The sequence below is a fragment of the Diceros bicornis genome, chromosome 2 (assembly GCF_020826845.1).
Source record: "Diceros bicornis minor isolate mBicDic1 chromosome 2, mDicBic1.mat.cur, whole genome shotgun sequence".
In the NCBI taxonomy this organism is placed as follows: domain Eukaryota; kingdom Metazoa; phylum Chordata; class Mammalia; order Perissodactyla; family Rhinocerotidae; genus Diceros; species Diceros bicornis.
In genome coordinates this window covers 10,620,679-10,645,907 of record NC_080741.1, presented here as the reverse complement: position 1 = coordinate 10,645,907, position 25,229 = coordinate 10,620,679, and the positions used below count along the sequence as shown (strand labels likewise).

Genomic DNA, 25,229 nt, shown 5'->3' with positions numbered 1-25,229 from the left:
TGGGAACACAAGGATCCAGGAAGGCAGTATTTCCTTTTAGTGAATTTTAATTTCATTTCACTTAGGTGCTATGTCAAGGGCTATCTATAAGATCTTTCTACACAAGCACCTGTGAGGCCAAGGATGACAAAAATCCAAGCTGAAGACCCAATGGATTAACCACCTGGGTAGGGGAGGTGGCTGTGCTGCTGCCCAGTGCAAGGTGAGCTCCTCCCTAGAGCCAGCTTCCCAGGGGATAGCAGTTATAATGGCATGTACACCCTCATGTGGGATACCACGGGGGCTGTATTCAGAGAGAGTCTTTAGAAAGTAGATTGCTCATGTTTGTTTCAAATATTTTGAAATTTTAGTGCTTTCTGAAACCATTCGTGGAGTTGTGTGGTTACATTGTGCAAGTGAGGGTTACAAATGATTTTCATTTATGTCTCCCTTAAAAAGTCCCCCCATTAAACTCTGGTGATGACAGTGTCTCCTCTCTTTCCTATGCTAAGGATCACCTGTCACTTCAAAGGACTTTGGGATCATGACTCATTTTAATGAGGCAAGTAAGCAAGACTTCATGAGAGTCCTGCCTACCATGCCTACCCTGTTTGCTGCTGGGCCCTCAGCACCTAGTCTATTGCCTAGCACATAGTAGGCACTCAGTAAAGGTGAATGACGGCTATCTTACATCCTCTGCTATCCCTCCTGCCTACAGCTGAGAGTAAACACCCCCACCTCCAGACTGCTGAAGTTTTTCATGAGCCACCAAAGAAGCCATCACATAAAACTATCAATTGTATGCCAAGCATACTTACAACAATAGCATCACACCCATATTAATGCTGCCAGAACTCAGCGGATGGACCACCCGAACCAGGACCCTTGGATTCTGCAAGTGGACACAGCCCGCTCCTTGCTGATTACGAATGCTGGCTCCAAGTCTGGCAGTAACCTTGGACGTGCCTTTTCTCTCCTCTGGGCTCAGTTGCCTCATTTATAAAACGGGGCTCATGGAGCTAACATTCCTTGTTCCTCTGAGAGCTTTTTGGGAAGTAAACTCAAGTCATTCACAAGGCCACAGTCCTACCCCAATAAATAATTCATGGATGCCTCAGCTAGTCAGAATAAGAAAAAACTGCAAAGCAGGGATCATCATTTAAAATGGAAATTGCTGCTCACAATATTCATACCTATGATTTAAATAAGTGTGACTGTGTGAGATATAATGAATTCTGTCAAGTTTTAGGAGGGGAAGAGGTTTTTCTTCCCATCCTGTTTTTTTTTTTTAAGACTACAATGCCATTACATTTAAATCCATTAAATACTTGATTCCAAGTGTCATTTTGAACAACCCTGATGTTTGCATTTACTTTTCCTGGAATGCAGCCCCAGCCTGTCACACCTTGGTATGGGAGGGGGTCTGGTATCTGACACTTTCTTGACCGGACTCTTTAATGGAAAACTCAAGAGCTGCAGCGTCCATACCCACCATGGGCCTTTCATTTTGTTGGTAACACCTCAGTGCGCTCTTCATTCCAAACCAGTGATGGGAAGGAAGTCTCCATCCACGTGGCTTTATGTAATTCTGTTACTGTGTCAACTTGCCAATCCATTGTTATCTTTGTGCTTTCTTTACACTTATGTAAAATGTTGGCAGCCACATGATAGCTCCTTATTTTCAGTTGATACACCAACCCGGAAGCTCTCTGAACCCTGTCCTTACAGGAAATGCTAAAAATGATTTTAGGCTGCTCTTTTTATTTTGGAAAAGGTTATTCTTATCCTGTGTCATTCACATTTGTAAGACTAATATATACACATGCTTAAGGAAAGAGATGATAAATGATAGAGTGGAAAGAGACTGTAGGAAGCAGACAGTCCAGCAGGATCATTAGTCACTGATAAATAAGGCAACCTAAGATTCCCACGCCAGCTGTAACACTGTGAATCTAAGCAAATCATTTTATCTGATGTCTTAAAATCTGAATAAGGGGGCATCAATTTCTGCTGCTAACTTCCTCAGTATAAAATATTGTTAGCGAGGGTGATAGGTGGCTCTAAAATTTTGAGTTCTGTATACTAATAAAACCAACACGTGATGGGTGAGATAAGATGTAATCAAAGTCACCAAGACAGAGAATGGCTTCTAAGCCAGGGTCAGGCTTGAATGTACCAGATTGGGTGTACTAATTAAACCTAAGGAAGGATGGACCAACCACAGGGAGGAGGTCAGTGAGGCAACAGAGATCCAAGTGTGTTGTGGTGGCTGTTCCTGCCTAGGGAGAGGGACACTGAGGCTGGGGGGTGGATGTCTACACGGGGTATGCACTTTGTGTGCCAAAGGCAGCTTGGGTGAAAACACTAAGATTATTCACTCTGCCTTGCTCTGCTTTCAGACTCACCTAGCAACCTTCAGAAAACTAATCGGATTTTCCTGCTACATCAATGTCTAGAATGAAGGTGCCCCAGACAGAAAATATTGCTCGCTTGCTTGATCCATCCATTCATTCATTCAACAAATATTTATGAGTACCTACTATGTGCCAGGCACTATTCTATGCCCTGAGGACACACCAGTGAAGGAAAAGAGACCTAAATCCTTGTCCCCAGAAGGATATAACCTGGTTGGAGGAGACTATTAAAACAAAGTACATACTGTGTCAGATGGTGACAAGTGTTATGGTGAAAACAAAGCAAGGAAGAGGTGAGGGAGTGCTCCAATTGGGACTGCTAATTTAAATATGGAGCCAGGAAGGTCACTGACAAGTTGAATGAAAGAAGTGAAGGAGGGAAGCATGTGAATACCTAAGGGAAGAGCATCCCAGAGCAGAGGGAAGAACCAGGGCAAACGCCCGGGGAACAGGAATGTGCTTGGTGTGTCTCAGGGAGGTCGGGGTGGCTGGAGCAGAGTGAGCCTTGGAGCAAGAGTAGGAGAGGGGGCCAGAGGGACACCAGGGACCAGATTGTGACTTGAGCCTTCTCATGGCTGGGAAGGGATATTCCTCCCCATGGGGATATATATGATGATTTAGGAATTTGGTGTCTGGTTTATACTTGTGTCTCCTTTGAGCTTGGCTGGAGTGCATCCATCTCTATGAAATGAAACCATTCTTGGAGTCTTTGGTATATTTAGCTTTCTGCCCTTGAAAAGTTGAGGACTGGACTCAGAAACTTGGGGACTCCTTTATGGTGGTGTTCTTAGGGGACCAACCACAACCCCTAACCTTAACACCCCATATGTCTTCAACAGATGCTTGAGATATGAGCTCTGCACTACATAATGTAAGCAGTCATAATATTCATTGCTGTAATAGTGACTTTATGCATATATTGAGATGGGGTTTCACACGTAGAGTAAGGGATATCATGGACATAGAGTTGTCAGTGATGAAGTTCCCTTAAATATATTTATGGACTTTAGAGTGAGATAGATCTGTGCTTGAATCAAAGAACTGACACTAGCTATGGAACCTTAAGAAAGTTATTTAAGTTCTCTGAGACTTTGTTTCTTCCACTTCAAAGAGAGTGATTGTAAGAATTACATAAAACAAAAAGGGTGGTTATAAGGATGAAATGAAATAATGTACCCAACGGCAAAGCATTGGTGCTCAGTAACATAGTTCGCTTTCTTACCCCCCTTCTTAATTTCTTTTTTGCACTGTTGACTCAGAATTGCTGCCCACATTGAATCATAATGAAATCTTAATTAATCATCAATTTCAGCACCATAGGCTTCTAACAACACTCTTGGGCATGGGAGCCCAGGTTGTTTCAGCAAAGGCTGACACGATCAGCAGTCCACTTATGTCACATTATACTCTCTAGAACCTCCTAACCTCCTACAGAGCTTGGATGTGAAATGAAATTATAATCATAAAGCACTCAAGACGTTACTTGGCCATTGTTCCTCTTCATCAAATGTTAATTTTTATTATTTTTATTCTCCTGTGGTTTTTGGAAAAATTTTATGGGCATGTATATGTGTATTAATTATGCTATGAAAAAGTACAAAAAGAAAACAAAACTTTGTGAGCAATAGCGGCTTGTTTTATTGATACCAATGGTGAATTAAGATAGTCTTTCTACCCTTGGGTCTGAATATTGGGCATAAATTGAATGTGAAGTGAAAACTGTGATGTTTAGTTTTACATGTCAACTTGGCTAGGCTATCCAATTATTCAATCAAACCTGAATCTAGGTGTTGCTGTGAAGGTATTTTGTAGGTGTGGTTAACATCTACAAAATTAGTTGACTCCAAGTAGAGGAGATGATCCTCAATAACGTGAGTGGGCCTCATCCAAACGGTTGAATGGCCTTAAGAGCAAAACTGAGGTTTCCCTGAGGAAGAAAAAATCAGCTGCTACCGGAGAGTTTCTAGACTGAGAGCCTACCCTACAAATTCTGGACTTGCCATCCCCCACAATTGCATAAATCTATTCCTTGAAATAAATCTATGTATATGTATATGTGTATGTATATGTATATGTATGTATGTGTGCGTGTGTGTACTCCTATTGGTTCTATTACTGTTTCTCTGGAGAATTCTGACTGACATAGGTGCATATGAAGGCTTATTTATTCCTCTTTTTCTTTTGTCAGTAATTCTTTATGATGCCTCATTTGCATGACGGAATTTTACTGAAATGAAACTTGAGCAGCTCCAAACCACATAGTCAGTTTCTTTCAGCCTCACAACAATTTCTTTTTGGCCTAGGCCGCCAGACAACCTGATCCCAGGTGGGGGGATCATCCTACACTGATGGCAGCTGGCATAGTCTATCTATGAGGTTCATGGGGCACATCGCCTGGGTTCTAGGTGGACAATAGAAGGAACATAAATGCAAAGTGGATAATTTGTCTCTAAAAACACAGATCTGTCAAGAGGTCACAGAGTGGAAACTGGTTGGTTTGCTGCTTTCTGGGTATGAATTTGGAGCATAACTAGCACATAAAAACTTGGTTGTCTGAGAGAAAATATATTTGTGCAGTGATGGTAGCACTGCAATTTTTAGAACGAATGCACAAGAGGACAAATTACTCTGAGAAGAGATATTACTGAGAGGGTAAATCTGCTTTTGTTTTTCGCCAATCTGTCCATAATCCTATGGAAATAAATCCCTGGTGAAAAGTGAGACAAAAACTATGACATCATCTGAATTTAGTGTCACTGCTCTAAGCTAAATATCTGGGTGGGTTCCCACTTTCATTTTCTTGTTTCCGAGTTATTTTTTTCCATGTTACTCCTTTTCTTCATTGTAAAGCATTCCTCATAGCACTGTCAGAATTTGAACAAAAACATCTTTTATCTCATTTCCGATTTACCAGTTTGTGATGTTGTGATTTATAATAAGAAATATATACATGGTCTTAGTCCCCGTTTCTGGTACAGAGCTCCTAAAACCCTTGGAGTTTCCTAAGTGATGAAAGCAGCAAAGGTATCCTTTGTTATGTTAATGAGGTGACTTTTGGCCTGCACCTTTGGATGGGGCTGGTTGCCAGGAGAACGAACCACATGATTAGAGGGTTGGAACTTTCAGTCCCTGCCCTCCCACCTCCGGGGAGGGGGAGATGCTGGAGATGGAGTTCAATCACCAATAGTCAATGATTTAATCAGTCATGCCTCTATAACGAAGCCTCCATAAAAACCCAAAAAGGACAGGATTTGGAGAGCTTCTGGGTTAGTGAACACGTAGAGAGATGGGCATGTTCAGAGAGGGCATGGAAGCTTCGTGTCCTTTCTCCATACTTTGCCCTACGCATTTCTTCCATTTGGCTGTGCCTGAGTTATATCCGTTTATAATAAACCAATGATCTAGTAAGTAAAATGTTTCTCTGAGTTCTGTGAGCTTCTCTAGCAAATTAATCAAACCCAAGGAGGAGGTCATGGGAACCTAGAATCTATAGCCGGTTGGTCAGAAGCAGAAGTAACAACCTGGGCTTATGACTGGTGTCTAAAGTGGTGATGGGGGTGGCCTTGTGGAACTGAGCCCTTACCTCCAGGTAGACAGTGTCAGAATTGAGTTGAATTGTAGTACACTGAGCTGGTGTTCAGAGCATTGCTTGGATATGTGGGGAAACCTCCACTCCACAAGTTGGAAATTGGGTCCAGGAACCCAAAAAGACATTTTCTTACTGTACATCTTGTCATAAGCAAGCAGCCTTTTTGTGTACTCTTTAGTCAAATTTTTATAACTTCCTACAAATTTGGTTTAAGCAATGACAGAGGAAAACTGTGTTTCCAGAAGAGAAATCGACCTAGAACATAAACCAGCATAACTTGCTAAGAACCAGCTTCCCTTAAACAGACCAGGAAGGCTTTGAGTATTTAATGAGATATCAGAACCTTCAAGAGGTAGTTATTGGCCAAGATGGACCACCTTTAAAGGGGTGGCAACCTACACTGTCCATAAACGCTCAAGATTGAGAAAGGCGAGGTATCCATCCATAGATAACAGAGCTGTGGAAAAATAAGACTATGGCATCAAAAAACATCCACCTTCCACATCTCCATTAGTAACTTCTAGAATGCTCTATTTTTGCAGAATTGCTTTCTAATTCTCACTTTGTTTTATTTTTGTTTATCTCTACAATCTTCATTTGGCTTCACTTCATTCTTACTTAATTTTTTTCTGCAGTCATTCCTCTAATTTGATTTCCTTTCCTTCCTACTGTGAATTTCCTGTATTTCTCTTGCCTCCTCTCCCTCTCAACTTTTACCTCTTCTTCATCTTATTCTTTGAATTTCTTTTGCCTGTTCTTAATTCTTTTTCCTCTCCCACTGATCTGTTGTGGCTTTAATCATTGCTTAGGGGCTTTAAAATCACCCAGTGACTGACATTTTCTCCCTGAAAGGAGAGGGATTTGTGGCTGTGGAAAACCAACTACAAAGACCCAACACATGCAATTTTCAGTGCAGCTCTTTTCTTTCTTCCGTGGCACTTTTGCCTGGGATTAGAGATGGACCGCTTACTCCAACTCACAATGGCAGATCCCTTCAGACCCGACTTCTCAGCCCTGTGAGTCACTCAGCAAGGTGTATCTGGGCACTGTGTTTACACAGATTGCTAGAATTTTAAAATTGCCCTGCGCTAGGAAAAGCTGATACTCAAGTCTGCCTGGAAAACAAAGTAGTGTGATTTTATAATGTGGTGAACAGACTCATTCTCCTTCTTGGACCATGCAGTCCCCCGCACCCCTACTCCCTTCATTTTTTTACAGGATGAAACAAAGCACATGAGTGGGTTCCTGGGAGAAAGGACAAGGAGTTTTGTCCAGTCCTCCTGGCCAACTCCAGAAGTAAGATCTTTACAAAGGAAAGAGCAGTAAAATTAGTAAAATAGATCAGTTCTCAGGACTATGTGACTTTCATCTAGCTTTGGAAATATTAGATTGCCATGAATACACCAAATTCATTTGACTCTGACAGATTTCATGTTAGCTCTTTGTAACATTTAAGAATGGATGATATAGCTTTGTATTTTTTGAAATCAATCTTTTTGGTAAGTTTGTTGTGAATTAGCTTTACCTTTCTGTGTTTCTTGAAGAGCAGGGGCGCACACCTCAATGATTAAGTGCTGGAAGTTAATCTCTGCTGTGCAGCAGGATCTGGGAGAGCATCATTGTCAAAGGATACTTGTGGTCAAAGCCATACCACATTCTGAAGAGCCAAGCACTCTCTGTTTTTGTCGTGCTTTTTTCCAAGTTATTTGCTTCCTGGAGAGAGACAACAGAAGAAGACATTGGATAAATAATCAATATAAAATATTGCATATAATATCAACATTAATATATCATATATAGTATTAACATATTTTCACCAGAAAAATACATGTCAAACCAAATTAAATTTAACCACATTTAAAAAAACTTTCTAAGTAGAGGCGTCTTCATCTAAACAGTGAAGCAGCTGCCAAGCAAATTAGCTCATAGGTCTTACCATGTGGATGAGACTCTTGTGGGATAATTCAACATTTACTTTTCTTAATAATCCCTACTTTATTAAACAGCTAAGAAATGCCACTTTTTTGACATCAATACAAATGGTATTTCTGTCAGATTGCTGTTGTGGGAATTTTGCAGTTCACTTCTGTCAGATTTGAATGGTATTTATTTATGACTTACCCAAAGGTCAAGACTGAGGGGATGATAACAGTCTAATGATTGTTAAACTTGTTTTCTTTCATTTTCCTTTTGATAGGTCACTACCGAAGGCTATTAGTTTTAGATATCTTCCCACTTTGATTCTTAAGAGTTTGAAACATATTCTTGATAGGAAGCCTGTAATAATTGAATGTGCTTGTCTCCTTTTTTTTTCCCCCCAAAAGGGCCACAGTGGGAGAAATGAAGAAAAGGAATTAAAAAGAACAAAAGAGAAAGCATTTGATGGGCATTTATGTGAGAGTAGAGGATGAAAATGTGAGAAAAAGGAAGGAAGGTGAAACATTTTTGTGAACTTGAGAGGCAGATGATAATGAATATTGCAGTGTGGTAAGAAGGAGATTCAGTGGCATTTTTACATCTTTTGTGTATCCCATTTTGCATATTAAGAAACGAGAATTCCAGAATTCAATCAGTTGTAATGTTATCTCCATCATTAAAAGCATTTATATCTTAATGTGGTCTCCATTGCTTTGTTTAGGCCATCAGTGTCCATCTCCAAATTGTGTCACGAGTTCCCAGTCCAGTAATAATGTGAACATTCTCAAGAAATTATGACGCTGGATGACATGGCGATCCACTGGCTTCTCCACAGGAGCCCTTAGATGAACCCAAGCTGATCTGCTTTCATTTTATTTTATTTACATTTTTGCACATTCCCAGACAGTTCCATTGATGGTTAATGACAAATAGCTGAACACAAAGGGCTATATTCTGCTCTCTAAAACCTGTGTAAGAGCAGATGCTGCAGTTCCGTCTCTCACAAATAAAATGGGAATACAAGAAAGCAACATGGGGTCCATTTCTAGCCAGCCATTTATCCTTTGTCCAAAATGGTTGAAGCAGAGACTCACAATAAAATTAAAACCCAAACTGGCGGCCCTTCTCACTCATTGTTTTAAGATCTCTGATTTCAAACCTTGCACAGTTTCCCAAATGGTGTTCCCTGGTATGCCATTGTTCTACATGGTGTTGCTGGAAATTCTGTGCCAGTCGTTCAGGTCAGGATAGGTTTGACAGTGTTAAATAGGTTTCTTATGTACAGGCCTTCTCAGAATCTTTCATTTGTAAGTGAGCATTGTAAATCTTCAAGAGGGAAGTGTTTCCCTCCTGGCCATGGAAACCACTCCCCATTCCCAAGCCTGACCGTGGGGCATCTACGGTCTTTTCATGGATATTTGAGTTCCACAGATCTGTTTTCTGAGAGAGCTGGAATGCATTCCCTGTTATCTGGAGTTAGAATTTATTCATCATATTCTCCCAAAAAGGAAACCAGGGTGTCCAGTTCAATTTTCGTCCTTTCCTGAACCTTTCTCTAGCTATTTCTACCCCAATAAAGGTGTCAGATTTGCAAAATCACTGCTGCACGTAGTGTTTTCTTCATCATCTTGCAACATCTGCAAGTCGTTTCTGAGTCACTTTCTCCCAAACAGGCACAGCCTGTTGGGGCTTAGCTGGCGGCAGTGCTACTCACCCTCAACTCAACTAGTTAGAAAAGCTCTGTGCCAACAGTGGGGACTTGCCTCTCTCTCTCTTTTTTTCCTTTCTTTTTCTTTAAGAACAATAAGGACTTACAGAATTTTATCCATCAACAAGCACAGGTAATTTTTGATAGCTGATAATATCTACTGATGACAAGATAGTCATTGAAGAAAACTGATAGAAAGGAGTGTAAGAAAATTCCTGTTTTTTGTTTGTCTGTTTGCTTTAAGTAAAGGTAGGCTGTGAGATGGTGAGCTTAGCTGACAGTCAGTGGCCCAGGATTCTGGCACCCAGTCTGCAGCAGCCCAACGGAATGACATTTGCAATAATGACAGTCCCCAGCTATTGAATGCTTATGAATTCCTAGGTAGCGTGCTGGTCACATTATCCATTCATTAACGTTTTCAGTCATTATTTTTTAATTTTCACAACAATCCATCAAAGTAGGTCACGTTATACCTATTTTACAGGTGACCTAGAGAGGCCCAGAGAAGGGAAGAGATGAGCCCAAAGTCACACAGCTTGCAAACAGTAGAGATGGAATTTGAATGTAGGACCGCTGGACTCTAAAGATGACGTTGTTTCTGCCCCTATCTCACTCAGCCTTCAAACTTTGCGAAGCAGACACTGTGTGCTAGGCCACTTGGGCTAGTTTCTTTGTCTGTACAATGAATCGAGGAAACTGGCCTGGCTGGTCTCTGAGGTCCCAATCATGTGGAAAATATTCTATTTTTATTAATGACAACAACAACAATAACAGCTAACACTTCTTGAACACATACTATGTGCCAGACACTACTCTAAATGCTTTCCATATATTAACGCCTTTAACTCTTACAACAATTTGATGAAGCCTGTTCTATTATCATTCCTATTTCACAGATGAGGAATCTGAGGCAACTGAGGCACGGACAGGTTTCCAAGCCCACCTGTGGTCCTTCAGCAGCCAAGATCCTCTCATCTAGCTGGGGCCCCAGGGTGTAAGCGGAGAGCAAACTAGGGCCACGGGGTATCTGAGCAGGGAGAAGAGGTCGGGATAGTGGGCTGCTCATGGAGGTTGAGACAGAGCAGCTACATGTACCCTAAACATATTGAGAACGCGTGGCTCCCCCCAGCTGGGTGAACTGCTCATGGCTCTGGAAGGGTCCCTATAGAAACTTAACTTCAGTGTTAGGAACATCTCTAGACTCCCAGATACTGTTTCAGACGTTTCCCAAGGTCTTAGAAACCCTTCCTGCCTTTCTTTCCCTTTTCCCTCCCCTTTTTATTTTATTTTTATTTTATTTTATTTTATTTTATTTTATTTTATTTTATTTTACTTCCCGAGGGGAATATATCAGAACTCACAAGCAATCCTGAAAGAGCTTATACTATTTCTGGAAAAACTTCCAGGGTTATTTTTTGTCAGCTGATGAGAGCAAGAGATATTAGGTAGCATTTTGGAAAAATGTTAACACACGTAATCTTTTTTTCAAACCTTATTTTACTTGGGAGACTGGAGATGTTCTTCATTTCATTACTTTGTAGAGAAATATGCTGGGTTCTAATTAGAATAAAACATAGAATATGTTTTCCCAGGTGAGAAAAATAACACTGATGACCCAGCATTGACTTTTCTGCTGATCCTAGATAAAATGTTCAGTGTATATCTTAAATATCTGTTGGCCCAGTTCTGGATCCATTCATTTATTTCTCTGAAGTTATTGATGACTTAATAACTCGGTTATGAAAGGCCATCAATAAATGAGTGGAAATAAATGAGTTAGTCTACTGTGTGCTCTGCTTGTTCACTGGGGGTTGAAGATAAATGTGCCAAGGGAAGGCCAGCCTTTGCAGTCACCCTGGAACAGGGAGGGTATCTGATGAGGCAGCACAGAGGGCAAGCCCCTGGGAGGGCCCAGATGGGCAGAGGACAGCAGGTAGCAGCAATTTACCTGGATCATTCTGAAGCAGAGACCAGCTCACACCCAAGGACAATAGATGTGAGCAGTCATCAGAAGTAGAATCTGGAACTTGGTAGTATTTTCTTTATCACTAGCAATATTTCTTCTCTTTTAAGTTGTTTTATCCTGAAGGGGAAGTGGTGTGCGTGCTGGAATAAGCAGAGGATCCAGAAACTGAAGACCAAGACTTGAGATCTGACTCGACATTTTACCATTTAATAATAACGATCACTTACTAACGCTGAGACTGTAAGTGATCACAGCTGTAAATGGGAACTGGCGATTCAACGTCGTCGAATCTTAACTTTTATTTGCCCTTGATACTAAGAAGCAGAGTGTTTGATATATGTGCAATTTCTGGTCCCTTTATTATCTTCTATTTCTGAGAAAATGTAAAAACGACTGGGGCATTTGATATCTTTCTTTTTTCTCCTTAAACAAGGGAGTAGACCAGAGGTTGGGAAGCGACTGAGCACAGTAAGGAGTGAGCAGTAGTCTTCTAAGCGACCCCCTCACCTTGAGCACGGCTCCAGAGAGGGAGCACCAGGAGAATGACCAGTATTCTTTGTTTTACGCTTATTTGGACCCCTGAGAGAAAACAAAAGGCTCTAGCCAGAAATCTGTGAAAACCAGACCCTGAAGCAAGAAGGGATTGTTTGTTGTATTAACTTTAATGAAAAAGAACTAAACAAATGTAAATACATTCCTCTCTCAACATTCAAATGTGGGGCCTTTGCTAAGTGGACTGGATGAGCTCTGCTCTGGGATCACCAGGTGGGATTGCGCCTCATTTCAGGGGGATTCAAGGGATTAAGAGAGAGAGAGAAGATGTTCCTTTCCATTTCTCAAGATTTCATATTCAATATTGATGTCAGCGGAAGTTACAAAGAATGATAACAAAGACAATAATTATCATAACAAATATGTAGAGCTCCTTACAGGTTCCAGAGCACTTGTTCAAGTGGTACATGTGGATGGAATCTGATAGCAGTACTTTGCCCTACCATCTCCCCGCTCTTTGGAATGTATTTGTGTAATAACTTCAAGTTTACTGACTAGATTTTCTAATTACCAACAAGAGGACCAGATTCTGTGCCCCTAGAGAGAAAGATTTCTGGATTCTGAAGAGGGAGCATAATATAATTGAGGGTCAATAGGATCTTTTTTTTTTCAGATTTACATTTTAAAAGGTAAATCATGAATTCTTAGCCTCCACATGGAAAGTACTTTATACAAATATTCTCACCTTCCCCACACCATGATAAATTCATAAATGTTCCCAAGAAGGTATAGTCAGAAAACACATGCTTAGGGAGGAAAAAATGAAGGAGACAAGTAATCAAGGATGGGGAAACTGTTAGGATGACATGTAGACATCATAGATATTCTATCAGATGGGCTAAACTCATGGTTAGGCTACAAAGCAAGGGCCTGGTTCAAATAACTTTGTCTGTATAAGAGACTGAAGTTAATCCACTAGAAAATAAATTGTTTGGTTCAGGTAAATATAATATTGAGGTGGTTTTAAAATGTATATCCACAAAGTTTTTGGTACTTCTTTTAAAATATGGAGACTAATTTCCCTTCCTATTGAGTGTGGACTGTACTTAGTGGCTCATTTGCATCAACAGAATGGAGCAGAAGTGATGGTGTGTCATATCCAAGACCAGGCCATAAAAAGGCATCAGGGCTTCCTCCTTGCTGTCTCTCTTGGACCCTTGAGGGAACTCAGCTGCCATATTGCGAGGACACTCAAGCAGCTCTGTGGAGAGATCCATGTAGAGAGGAATTGTGTCTCCCTACCAGTAGCCAGCAAAGAACAGAGGCCTCCTGCTCCCGTGGAAGTGGATCCCTCAGCCCCAGTGAAGTCTTCAGATGACCATTGCTCTGGCTGACATCTGACTGCCACCTCATGAGAGACCCTGAGTCAGAAACACTCAGCTAAGCTGCTTTCAAATTCCTGACCCATAGAAACTGTGAGATGATACGTGTTTGTTGTTTTAAGGCAGTAATTTTTGGGATAATTTTTTATGCAGCAATAGAAAGCTAATACAACTATATACTGGAATCATAAGTTCTAGATCTAAAAGGCATTGGAGTGGGAGCTCGAAGACATAATAAAATGATGAGGCTTAACTCTTCATGGTTTACAAAGTGTGTTCACAAAGGTAATATATTTGTGGTGTAGAAAACATATTTCCCCATTAAAAGTGTATAAAAAATTATCGTAGGCCCAGTACACCATGTTACAGATTGCAGATGGAATACAAAAGACATAAAATGATGGACCAGCTTACAGGCAGGAGGAAGTTCACCCCACCTCACTCTAGCTGCTTCACAGTGTTCTTGACTAATGCCTGATTTATATCACAGTTTAGTTAGCGTGCTAACTCTTTTACATACATGTACACACACATACACACAGACACCCATCTACACACATCCTAATGGAAAATGCACCTTGGAATAAGAAGATCCTGGCTCACACTGTCCCCTAGTGACAGCACCCCCGAGTCACAAACACCACAGCAAAGATAAGTCTTAACATTTAGACGTGTGATTTGAGTATATAGTATTATGTATTTGCCTGAAAACAAAATACAACAAAACAATGTTTCCCCCTACAAAACTACTTCCAAAATTTATAATGGCTGGCCCTGATAGAATAACTCGTATGGTAAGTATATGGTAGAATTCAGGTATTGGATAACGGACAGCAAGGGACTGTGATCCTTGAGAGAAGGAAGACAAATGACGTGAGCCCTTTACTCTCCTGGGCTTTCTGTCTGGAGGGCCCCCCAGGTGCAGGGCAAGGAGGTGGAGCCCCAGCAGAGAGTGCAGTCGCACTGAGCTGAGGAGCTAGGGTGGGAGTTTGGGGGCTGCTGAAGGGGCTGGAGCGTTTTTTGTTGTTGTCTTGCGAAAGTTACTGTAATGCTTTGAACCACAGTTTCATCATGTATAAAGTGGGGGTTATACTAGGTATCTTGATTGGTCAAAGTAAAGATTAAATGTGATTTTATATAGGGCAGCTAATGCATAAAAAGTGCTCACTAAAGTGTAGCTGCCATCTTCCTCCACTTCCTCTTCCTCGTGGTTATTTCTGATTTCTAGAGCAGGGAATTCCAGAATCTGCAGGTGAGACAGATGTATGGAATTTAGTCCTAAGCAGAAAAAACTTAGTGAGGAGGAAGTATACTTTTGGATATATAAGCCATGAGTAAGTATAACCAAAATAAATTCAATGTTGGCCAAGGGAAAACCCAAGATATTTGCTCTGAAATACTCATTTTTCTCAAAATACTATTAGTTACAATGTAACATAGAAAACCCGCATCTAGGTCAGATCAATTTTAGAGCCTAGTACTCTATTTCTGAAATATCTGTAGGGGTGTAGTGTGGAATTTACTTTCTATGAGGCCAACTCCAACAGCAAAGGGGCAAGTAGCGAAAAATGTTGATCGTTGTTAAATCTGAGGGATATATATGAGGGAATCTTTATACGATTTTCTACACGATTTCTATATGATTATTAGGGATATTTGAAAATATTCACAAGGCAAATTAAATTTTATTTAAAGGTTAGATGACCCTACCATCTGCTAATTAATCTCTTCCCCTCCTGAACCTACCTATTTTGCCAGCCTTTGCACCTCTGGATGACTATGAGTAATAAGTATCAATTGTGCAGAACAAATACTTCTATTCTTCCCCAAATGAGCTCTGTCAGGTTTTAAGGGTATTCCAGGTTATGGTTTTCTGGGAATTGGTAAACAAGTCTTTGTTCACCTTACTCATACCCTTCATATTTTTGCAGACGCTTTTGTTGTATCCCTTCTCAGTGCTGCTCTTTCTGCAGGAGAAATCCTAATCCTTTTAATCTCCCTCTGCTCAGTTATGGAAGTTGCCCTTCTCTGGACCTGTCTCAGCTCTGCTCTGACTTTCTCGAGCTGCAGTGACCAGAACTGATCCACCCAGGTTGCACACAAGCATAAATGACAACCAAAACCAGAATTTCAATGAAGGGACTATTGGGAGCAAAAGTAAAATTGGAAGTTGGCATTAAGAGAGCACATAGAGAAGAAAGCATAGCGTTAAAATATAAAATTATGTTACAAAAGATTAGAAGAGATGAAAATTAACCTCATCATAACAGTTGGCAGAGTGGAGATGGGAGAAAAATGAGTTTTTAAAAAGGGTTGATTCCATTACTTCCAAGCTCCAAACCTTCAAGAATTTTTACCTCCATCACACGTAGAATAAAATAAAACACCATGGCCAATGATCTGGCCCTTCTCTGTCTCTCCCACTTCATCTCCGTCCACTCCCAGCTTGCTTGCTCGGCTGCAGCCACACTGGCCTTCCCGTGCTTGGTGAGCACACCATAACCAGTTGTGACTTGCAGTACCCTCTGCCTGGACTGTGTTCCCCCAGCTCCCACACGGCTTACTGCTGCACATCCTTCAGGCCTCTGATCAAATGCCACTTCCTCAGAGAGGCCTGCCCTAACCAGCCAACAGCCTCCCCGCTGTTGTTCTCCATCCTCTGTCCTGTTCTATAGTTATCATGCTCTGAACCGACAGTATGTAGTTGTTTCCCTTTCTCTCATTAATGTCCCTGTTAGAGTAGAAGCGCTGGGAGGGTGAAGACTTTGAGTTGGTACCTGCTGCATCCTCCTCACACCTAGATTAGTGCCTGACCTGGGCGGGCTGTATGAATGAATGAATGAATACATATGCCACATGCCAGTTAAGAGTGGAGGACTGGAACCAGATTGTCTGGGTTCCAATTCCACCTCTTCCCACTCTGTGTCCTTGGGCAAGTGATTGAACTTCTCTGTATACAGGGTCCTTATTTGAAATATGGGAATAATAATAGCACCTCTCAGAGGGTTATCTTGGAAAGTGAGTTTATACAGATATAATGCTCAGAATAGTGTTAACAACAATACTTGGCACTCAACAAATATTAGGATGATCATGAAAAAATGGCAAAAAGGGAAAAAGAGAAGCAATAGTAGCAGCCCTTCTTGAGTGGCAGGAATTTTCTATGAAAAGACTAAGGCATGTGTGGTGCTCCAGGATTCTCACTTGCTCTGTAATGCTGTGCTTCCAAGGACACAGAATCAGTTACAAGGAAAATTTCCTATGGGGGATGGTGTCTGAGAGGTTTTTTTTCTCATTACATTGAAGAGACATAAAATTCACAACTGCAATGCCTATCATTTCTCAATGTAGCACATTCGCATAAAGTATGTATTTAAAGTTTAATATCTGCCTGTGGAACACGCTTTCTAAAGCTTCTGGATCTGGTATAAGTAAGAGTGTAATACCCTTCACACTCTAAAGGTGTTACAAGGCAAAAAGGAAAATCATGACATTGCTAGTTAGTCTCAGCTACAAGTTCTTATTGCCTAAAGGTTATTTCCCTCTCCATAAAGAGAGAAAGAGGAAATTCCTTTAAAAATATGCACATATCATTACATATGTTTATTATTGATTTTGAGAGTAATGATTGGTAATTGCCATAACTACCTGTGAAATTTTTAGCGTTTGGTAAGTAAGAATAGAGTCTTTCTTTTTTTTAAGAGGTTGACCAACGCAAAGATTATCCTATTTGTGAATGCAAGCCCAGTTTAATAAATGCAAACCACGTGAAAACATGCAGTCCTCCTAAGAATGCGAGTTTATGCTCTGTAGTCAGACAAAGCAACAAATGCTGATATAAGCAAAGAGCTGTCAGGCAAAATATGGGCAAAGAAGTTCTTGACACGCAGTTTGGAAAGTACCAAAAAAACCCCCCTCTGTCCAGGTTGAGTGGCAGGTGCATGGACACTGTGGTTTGTTACTTCTGGCTCAAGCCCACTGTTTCCTGTACTTGACACTGATAATAAGAATTATTCCAAGAAGTGGAGAAAATCTCTTTCTGAAATGTAGCTATCTTGGCAGTCAAACATTATCATGAATAAAAACAAATTCCAGGATGTTTCTTAAAAATAAAATTATTTTTAAGCAGCAGCAGTTCAATAGGAACCATGCAGATTATAACAAGGGTAGTTAGTTCACATTTAGGTAGCTCTTCATGAGTTCTCTACAGGAAGCTCCAAGGGAGAAATTTCTTTTAAAACATAGTGGCCTGTGAAGTTTTGTACTACTTGCGGAGAGAGTATGATTTTTCCCTCTAATGATAATAATTTAGCATATTACTGATTATTATTTCCTTTTTTTCCCCCTTTGGCTACCAGAAAGCTTAGCTGTGGTTCAACCACAGCAAGTATATAGGACCTAATGATCTGCTTATTCGTGATTCTTTTCACTTGTCTGGTTTTGATTTTCTGCTCTTATTAATTTTTTTACTGAATTTTAAAATTTTTTTAAAAATGTTTTACTATTATTTCATTATATGTAGTGGTGAAAGCTGCCTCAAATCCTTCATAAGAGAAGATGAGTTTAACTAAAGTTAGGTAGTTTTTGTAAACATAATTTCACTTGATTGTTATAACAACCTGGAGAAGTAGACATTATTATCATTCACATTTTACAGATAAAGAAACTGAGATTCAAAGATATAAAACCTTGCCCAAGATCCAAATACCACATAGTTTTCACTGTACTATGTTGTGCTATCTCATTTCTCTAACAAAAAAAAATACTTTCTACTAGTTTAAGTTATTCAGATACGAGTTATTACTGAATTAACAATGGTGTGAATTTGCTGAAATAAAATACATTTAAATTGTAAAAGGAAGGAGTTAGGCTACCAGGTAATCTTACCAATAATTATACGTGATTGTAAAATATTAGGCAGTTATAGGAAGATGAAGAATTTTCTTTGATGAATTTTCTTATTCTCTCTCTTTTCTTTTAAAGAAAAAGATATAAGAGAAGGTCAAAATTTGGATAAAAGTTTTGCTTGAAAGTAGCAGAATGGATTAGTTGATCTCTATGAGATGAATATGCTTTGTAAGAATCAGCTACCGGCAGCCCTGACTAACTTCTCATTACAGCCCACCAGTGTAAGGAGGTGGGCTTTGATCTCCTTTCTAAGGTCACCACGATGGCCCTCATCCCAGTGCGCTGGCACCCTGCTGTCCTCAGTCCTGCAGTTACGTGTGTTTCCTGGGCAATGAAGTCTGTGAAAACAGCACCAGCCTGGCCTTGGGACACATATGACAAAAAACTCAAAGGACACGTGAGCCAGGATCATCACCAACTTAATTTTCCCGAGCACGGGCTCCGTGCTTCTTTGTGTCTGCGTGAACCAGGAAAGCAGCAGCATCCTGCCGAGCAGCACCAACCAGCTGTGCCTCATTGATATATTACAGGAAAAAACCGTCAAACAAAAGAGAGATGGATCCTCTTCAAATCCAGAGAAGATCATAACACAATTCATTAAGCAGCATCACTTATTTACAATGTTATTCTATCATGCCTGTCCACCTGCAATTTCAGCGAAAGGTGCAACATTTCTACACAATTGTTTGTTTAAGTACTGAGTGAAAAATGACTAATGCAAAATCGCCAATGATGGATTCTACTCTGATGTTGGGTTCAAGTCAGAGTCTGGAGAATACACTTTCCTTACTTGAGGGAACAGCACATTGTTCTGAACAATTTTCCCTAAGGATTTTCAGGTCTCAGCAGATATCCGTTGCTCAGCTAAGTCAGAATGGATCACCTAGACAGTTATGCTGTGCTTTTGCAAATGTTGAATTTTTCTGTATACCTAGACCTGATAAATGAGAAGTCATGTGGAGAAATAGGTCCATTTGCTGTGAGCCCAACATGCATCAGGCATGCATTGGGTAAGTTTCACTGAGGTTACCGAGCTAGCAAGTTGCTGAGCAGGGATTTGAACCCCACGCTGCCTGATTCCAAGAGCAGTGCTCTTGCTCCTACACTGCAGATTTTCCAGGCTTCCTGCTGCCACAGAGAGGACACACTAAGCACTCTAGAGGTTATGCAATGGTTATGACACCCCAAATTCCCGTGTATTTTATAGTCATCTGATTTGCTTTATCTGCAGAGGCAGCCCCCTTTAGAATAAGCCCCTTGGCCACGTGCTGGACAAGCTTGGAACATCGCATGGAACAGAACATTTCGTATCTCTATACCCTACGCATTGTCTTCTTTGACTTGCCTGGTGTGCGGAGGGCTCCTTCAGATCTTCATCCAGGTCCACGCCAACTCTGTTAAAGAGAACAGAAAACTGGTAAGGGCCTTGCTGCAGACGCGGCGAGACCGTCTTGTGTGTCAGATCCCCTGAACCAAACACAATATGAATCAGGTTTGGCAGAAAATCATCCCACCTCTCCCTGAGTCAAGAGAACTTCAAATAGATTTATGGCAAATGAGCACTTGTACAGCTGGGCCTCAGCACAGCTGGCGAGATGGAGAACCAACAGCTGTTCCTCACTGCTGCTTTTCCCAGCAAGGGCAGAAGCCAGAGATCCCGGGATAGGAGCCCTCAGGAAAAAGACCTCCACAGCCCCAAAAGAGGAATCCTGAAGGGAAGGCCACCTCCACCCCTGCAGGACTCATTGACCAAACTGCTCTGGGAATGTGGGGGCCCAGGCTGGAGCAGGATCCCTGAGACAGAAAACACTGGGCCTTTCTCCAGATGCTCTTCAAGGCTGCCAGGAAGGAGGATCCAAGTTTGTGGGGCCCAAGGCTTATACAATTTAGGGGGCTCCCTTTAAGAAAATTAATACAAAAATACAAATATGAAATTATGGATGAAAGTGAATCTTTAGAAAGAAAAATAAATTACAAAACATGTCATAATTTGAAAATCTGGCAAATGCAAAAGATCTAAAAATCTGTAAAATACGTAATATTCTAATTAATTAACTGCCTGACACCTCTAAAATAACTTTTTCCTCTGTAAATTTTGCCTGCATACTTTGACACTCTCTTTAGACGATGAAGATTTTGTATGAGAGAGAGCAGCAAGATAATGTAGTCTTTCCTCTAGCAAGACTGATCAAAATATTGGTAATTGGGAGGCACTGAAGCCTGCTTCCTTACACGCAGACACAACTGCTGTGTGCAGCGCTGCTGTAGGTCAATGCCCGGAAACCCAAGATTTCTGATAAATTTCATTTCATGTGAGTCTCATAAACAGCGCACAGTGTGCTTATCAGTGTATATGCTGCATCACTGAATATGTTACTGAATTTCCGTCTTGACAGGGCATCGATGAGAACGGAACCTTTCACTTTGAATTTTACACATCTCACGATTGGAAGAATTTTCCACCCACTAGCTTCTGGCTCAGCGCATTTAAGCCTCGTTTTTCCTCCACTACCCACAGACTTCTAAGCCAGGCGCCATACGGTGTGTTCGTCTTTGATTCAGCCTTGTAGCACTATTCCTATAAGCTGCTCCTGTACCCACTGGGGTGGCCAGCAGGGACTCGCCCATGCACAGAAGTGACTGCAGACCGCACAAACCTATCCCACTAAATATAAACTACATGCATTCCCAGCTCCGCTGCCCCTGCATCAGATTCCCCAAATGCTCACAGCCACCCCAGGGCCAAGTGACCGGAGGAGATGTATGACGGAGGGGAAGCTGTAGTGGAAATAGCGATCGAACCCAACTGCGGTTAAAATATATTCCTCTTGCAAATCTTACAAAAACACAGGACCATGGGAACATGATGCTGGGGCTCTTCCCAGGGCCTTGGAAGGGCCAGAGCAAGTGAGGGGCCTGGAGCTTGAACTCCCTTTGCTCTGGGAGAGTGGGCCTCTGCCTGAGGTGGGGCGGGGTGGGGGGCAGGTGAGGAGGGTAGGGGGTGCCCAGACACTTGGCTCAGGCTCCACCAGAGCCTTCCTGGGAACACACAATTTCTAGAGTCTTTCCTTCAGCTCCTGCTCCCGTAAACACTTCTTCAGTCCCCTGTAGTTGTAGTTCTGCTCTCTGGTGGGGGAAGGAAAGGCAGGCAGGAAAGCAGCAACAGTGGAGAGGCAGCTTGCTTAAAATACCTCTGATTCTTCAAAAATGGGTGTCCCTTGGGCATGAATAGCCCCATCTCTCTAACCCAGGGGCTGCAATGGGTAGCTATTTATTGTGTGCTGGACTTTTGGCCTTCAGGTAACTGGGAAGGGCCTCCGGTGGGGACTAACCTTTGATTTCTTAGAGTAGAAAGAGCTATTTGATCTATTTCATTGAAGTTGGAGGGAGAGAAGGAAGGGAAGAGGGAGGAGGGAGGGAAAGGGGGTCAGGGAGGAGGGGGAGGAAAGAGAAAAAGACAGAGAGGGGGAGGGGGAGGGGATGAGAGGGAGGAGAAGAGGAAGGGGAGGTGAAGAGGGGATGGAGGCTGGAAGGACAGAGCAGGTGAGAGGGGGAAGGAAAGGAGGAAGGGGTAGGGGAGAGATAGTGGAGGGGGAGTTAAGGCCCAGCCTCCAAAGGTGGGTCAGGCAGTAACCTTGGGGTGCAGGTGGCCTGAATCCAGCCCTGATGAATGAAGGGGACCAAGTGTTGAGGCCCCGGCCCCCTCTCCCAGGGGCTGGGCCACCCTCAAGCCTCTGGTGGATCTGAGCTCTCTGGCCAATGCTAGAAGCCCCTAGGAGCCTTTATTACTGGGTGAGCCTAGATCTGCCCCCCCCCAAGGGCTCCCTGGCACCTTGTAGGCTGTGAACCGAACTGAGGATCCTGAAGTTGCTGTGTCTGTTTAGGGCCTTCTTCTAGTATCTGTCTAGAAAACTGGAGAGAACAGAAATCAAATTTCACAAGCAACGCAACGTTCAAATTTTGAGGCAGTACTAAGGTTTTCCACTAAAATTTAAGCTTTCCTCCCCAGCAGCAATCAAAGCAGACATTTCTAGTTTCAATTGCTCCAGCAGCCAGATGGAGCTGAGCAATGATGGCAGCGGATTGAGTTCTTCAGTTTTATGCGGGACTCCGTGAAGGGCATCTCAGAGGCCTGGGTGATGACGCTGTTCTACTGGGAGCCAGAACACGCTCCTCCCCCTCCCGCTTCGGGGAAGGTCAGGGTCTGCTCCGGGGGCCGGGCCTGCTGTCTTCTTGGCCTGCAGCAGACTGAATGTCTCAAGCGGCTTGAGGAAAGAGAAACTCCGTGTAAGTTATTGCTCTTCTGGAGCAGCTGAGGTGAACAAAACAGATGCGGCCCTGCCCTCACAGGGCATACAGTTTGGCACATTTAATTAGAAAAATCTAAAAAAATGTGTTATAATTTAAGTGCTATGAAGGAAAGGCACATAAGAACGATGCCTTCCTTCACTTATGATTTTAGCTCCTTTTGATAAAAATCTTGCTAAAATCTGTGACCTGGCTCCCTGCCTCCTTAAACAGAGTATGAGGAGGATAGCTGGATCATTTCTGGAGGTCTTAGTGTCACCACTGGCCCCTTAGGGTCTCACACTTGCTGTGTTACAATGATTTCCGAGAGGTAGATGAGCCTCTTCATGCCCACATTAAGTGGTGCGCGGCTACTATTCTTTTTCTTTTTAAAATTCTTGTATCTGCCAGTTAGACTGCCTTGATTTCTTGCCCGCAACAATGTGTTACCACATTGTTAAAAGTTGTCACTTCGTGTCCCCCCTTTTAATTCAGTGTGGGATTGATAACCTGATAGTCAAATTTAATACTTTTTTTCTTTTCAAGTTTTTAATACACACACATAACAAAGTAATAAAACTGAAATATTATAGAAGGGCTTACAATAAAATGCAGTTGTTCTCTGCCCCACCTCCCCCGTACACCCCCAGGCCAACTCGCCATGCCTCTGAGGGCAATTTTCTGCCTTTTTCTTGATTGTGGTATAGAAACTGATATCAGCACGTGTGGCACATTCCCAGGGTTAAGCAAACATGCCAGCGCATCTATGTCTCTTACTCTCCTCTTTAAGAAGGCAAGTCAGAGTGTGAAAGTGACATTCCTTTAGGGTTAACCTTGAATCCACTCACTTCTATGCATAAAAGATTATTTACACTCTATAGGTTCTTGAGAGATTATTAGAAAGAAGACATGATGTCACCTGGCTTGTGGTGCCATGTGTGTGTATAGCAGCTCCCAGGTGAGATCACAGGTGGATGGGATGAGGTCCAACCTCCAGAGGTGTTATCCAGGGCGCCTAGCACCTACCCCGTGGTGTAAAGCTACCCTTTCTGTTCCTCTGATCTGGACACAGTGTGCCCGGGCTGGAGCTGGACCTGTCCTTGTTTCTGAGCCCAGTACCCAGTACGGTCCCTGAGTTCTGGCCCTGCCTGGATCTGCCAGTGCCACTCCCATCAACTGAATCCCCTCCCTCCAAACTCCAGCTGGTGGTTTGGGCTATGCTGGCCACCACTGGGCACCTGGGATGCCCTGCCTCGTTTCCTGAACTTCCCACTACTGCCCCCCTCTTTTGATCACACGTGGACCACCCATTTTGTTGCCCTAACTTGGTTCAGATCTCCCATCACTTGAAATTTTCGCTGACTTGGACTGCAAGCAGCTGCACCCCTCCAAATCTGTTCTCTGCTCCAGACCCAGCCCCTCTGTGGCACCTGTGATCACCCTGCTCTGGCCATGGCACCCCCGGCCCACCCTGTGTTCGCCTGTCTGACTGTACCTAGCCGTGCAGGGCAAGCCCCTCTCTTCACGATACGGCAGCTCTAGCTGGAATCTCAGGACTCAGAACCACCATGCGGTTGTTGGCGGCTCAGCGAAACCCAGCTGTGAAGAGCCACTCACTGCTATGTGACTGTATCACTCACTGCGCCTCGGTTTCCTCATTAGTACAACGGGGATAATAACAGAACCTGCTTCCCAGGTTGTGGTGAGGATTAAATCAGAAAATACTTGTAAAGTGGTCAGCTTAGGACCTGGTGCCTAGCAAGCTCTCACAAAATGTTAGCAGCTATTGTCCGTGTTATTATTGTTATTATTATCAGTGCTTTTTTTTTTTTTTAACAGTGGGGCTGGAGCTCGGTCCTGCCATGCTTACTGCTCACAACTTTCAGAGACCAACCCTCCTAGTCCCCAGGTCTGCACTGGGCAACCCTGCATATATAGTAACAGCTACACCTGGGCCAAGGAAGTGGCCAGTGCACAGCAGGGATTTCTGGTTTCGTAGTAAAACATCATTTCTATTTAAGGAGGGCCAAGCTTCCCAGAGTAGAACTTATTTACAATTTATTGGTAGGCTAGTGGGGTGAGAGGGCAACAAAGGAGGAAAGGAAGGTGTCTGAAGAGCAAGGGGAAGACAGGGCAAGGGTAGAACTGAGCAGAAAGAGAGTGCAGAGAAGGAACGTGGACATTCGTGTAAGAAACAGTCACACGTGGTGGATGAGTCACTGTAAAAGGGCACGTAGCCTTAGAAAGAGAAGCTAAGTGTGCGTGGATGAATAACCACACAGCTCAAGAAAATTTCTAAAAATATAGAGAAATGATGAACCAGTAAAGGATTAAAAAGCAGCTAAAAAGGCTAGTGAAAATTTTATACAATGTTTTGCATTCTTGATGTACCTTTTAATTTTAAGCGAGCTGAGTGCTGCCTCTACGTTATTCAAATGAAAATGAAAGCGAGCTTTGCACATACTGCCAGCTGTGCCCTGGAACATTTCACTCCGGGTTCCTCATTTACAGTGAGCATCCAGCTCCACTTTCAGAGCAAAACACATCTCTGTGCACCATAATGCGCCTCCCTTCCTATCACAACTCC

At 42.4% G+C, this 25,229-nt stretch overlaps 1 protein-coding gene across 1 annotated transcript in view; it reads right to left on the bottom strand.

The window, feature by feature from the left end:
- The window catches only part of SLC9A9 (solute carrier family 9 member A9), a 527,923-nt gene that overhangs the window by 89,506 nt on the left and 413,188 nt on the right, over positions 1–25,229 (bottom strand). The window contains exons 13-14 of the mRNA XM_058551402.1: positions 19,697–19,749; positions 7,616–7,691 (exon numbers count right to left, since the gene is read on the bottom strand). Of these exons, the coding sequence (XP_058407385.1) occupies positions 7,616–7,691; positions 19,697–19,749 (129 nt within the window). The remainder of the gene's footprint in view (positions 1–7,615; positions 7,692–19,696; positions 19,750–25,229) is intronic.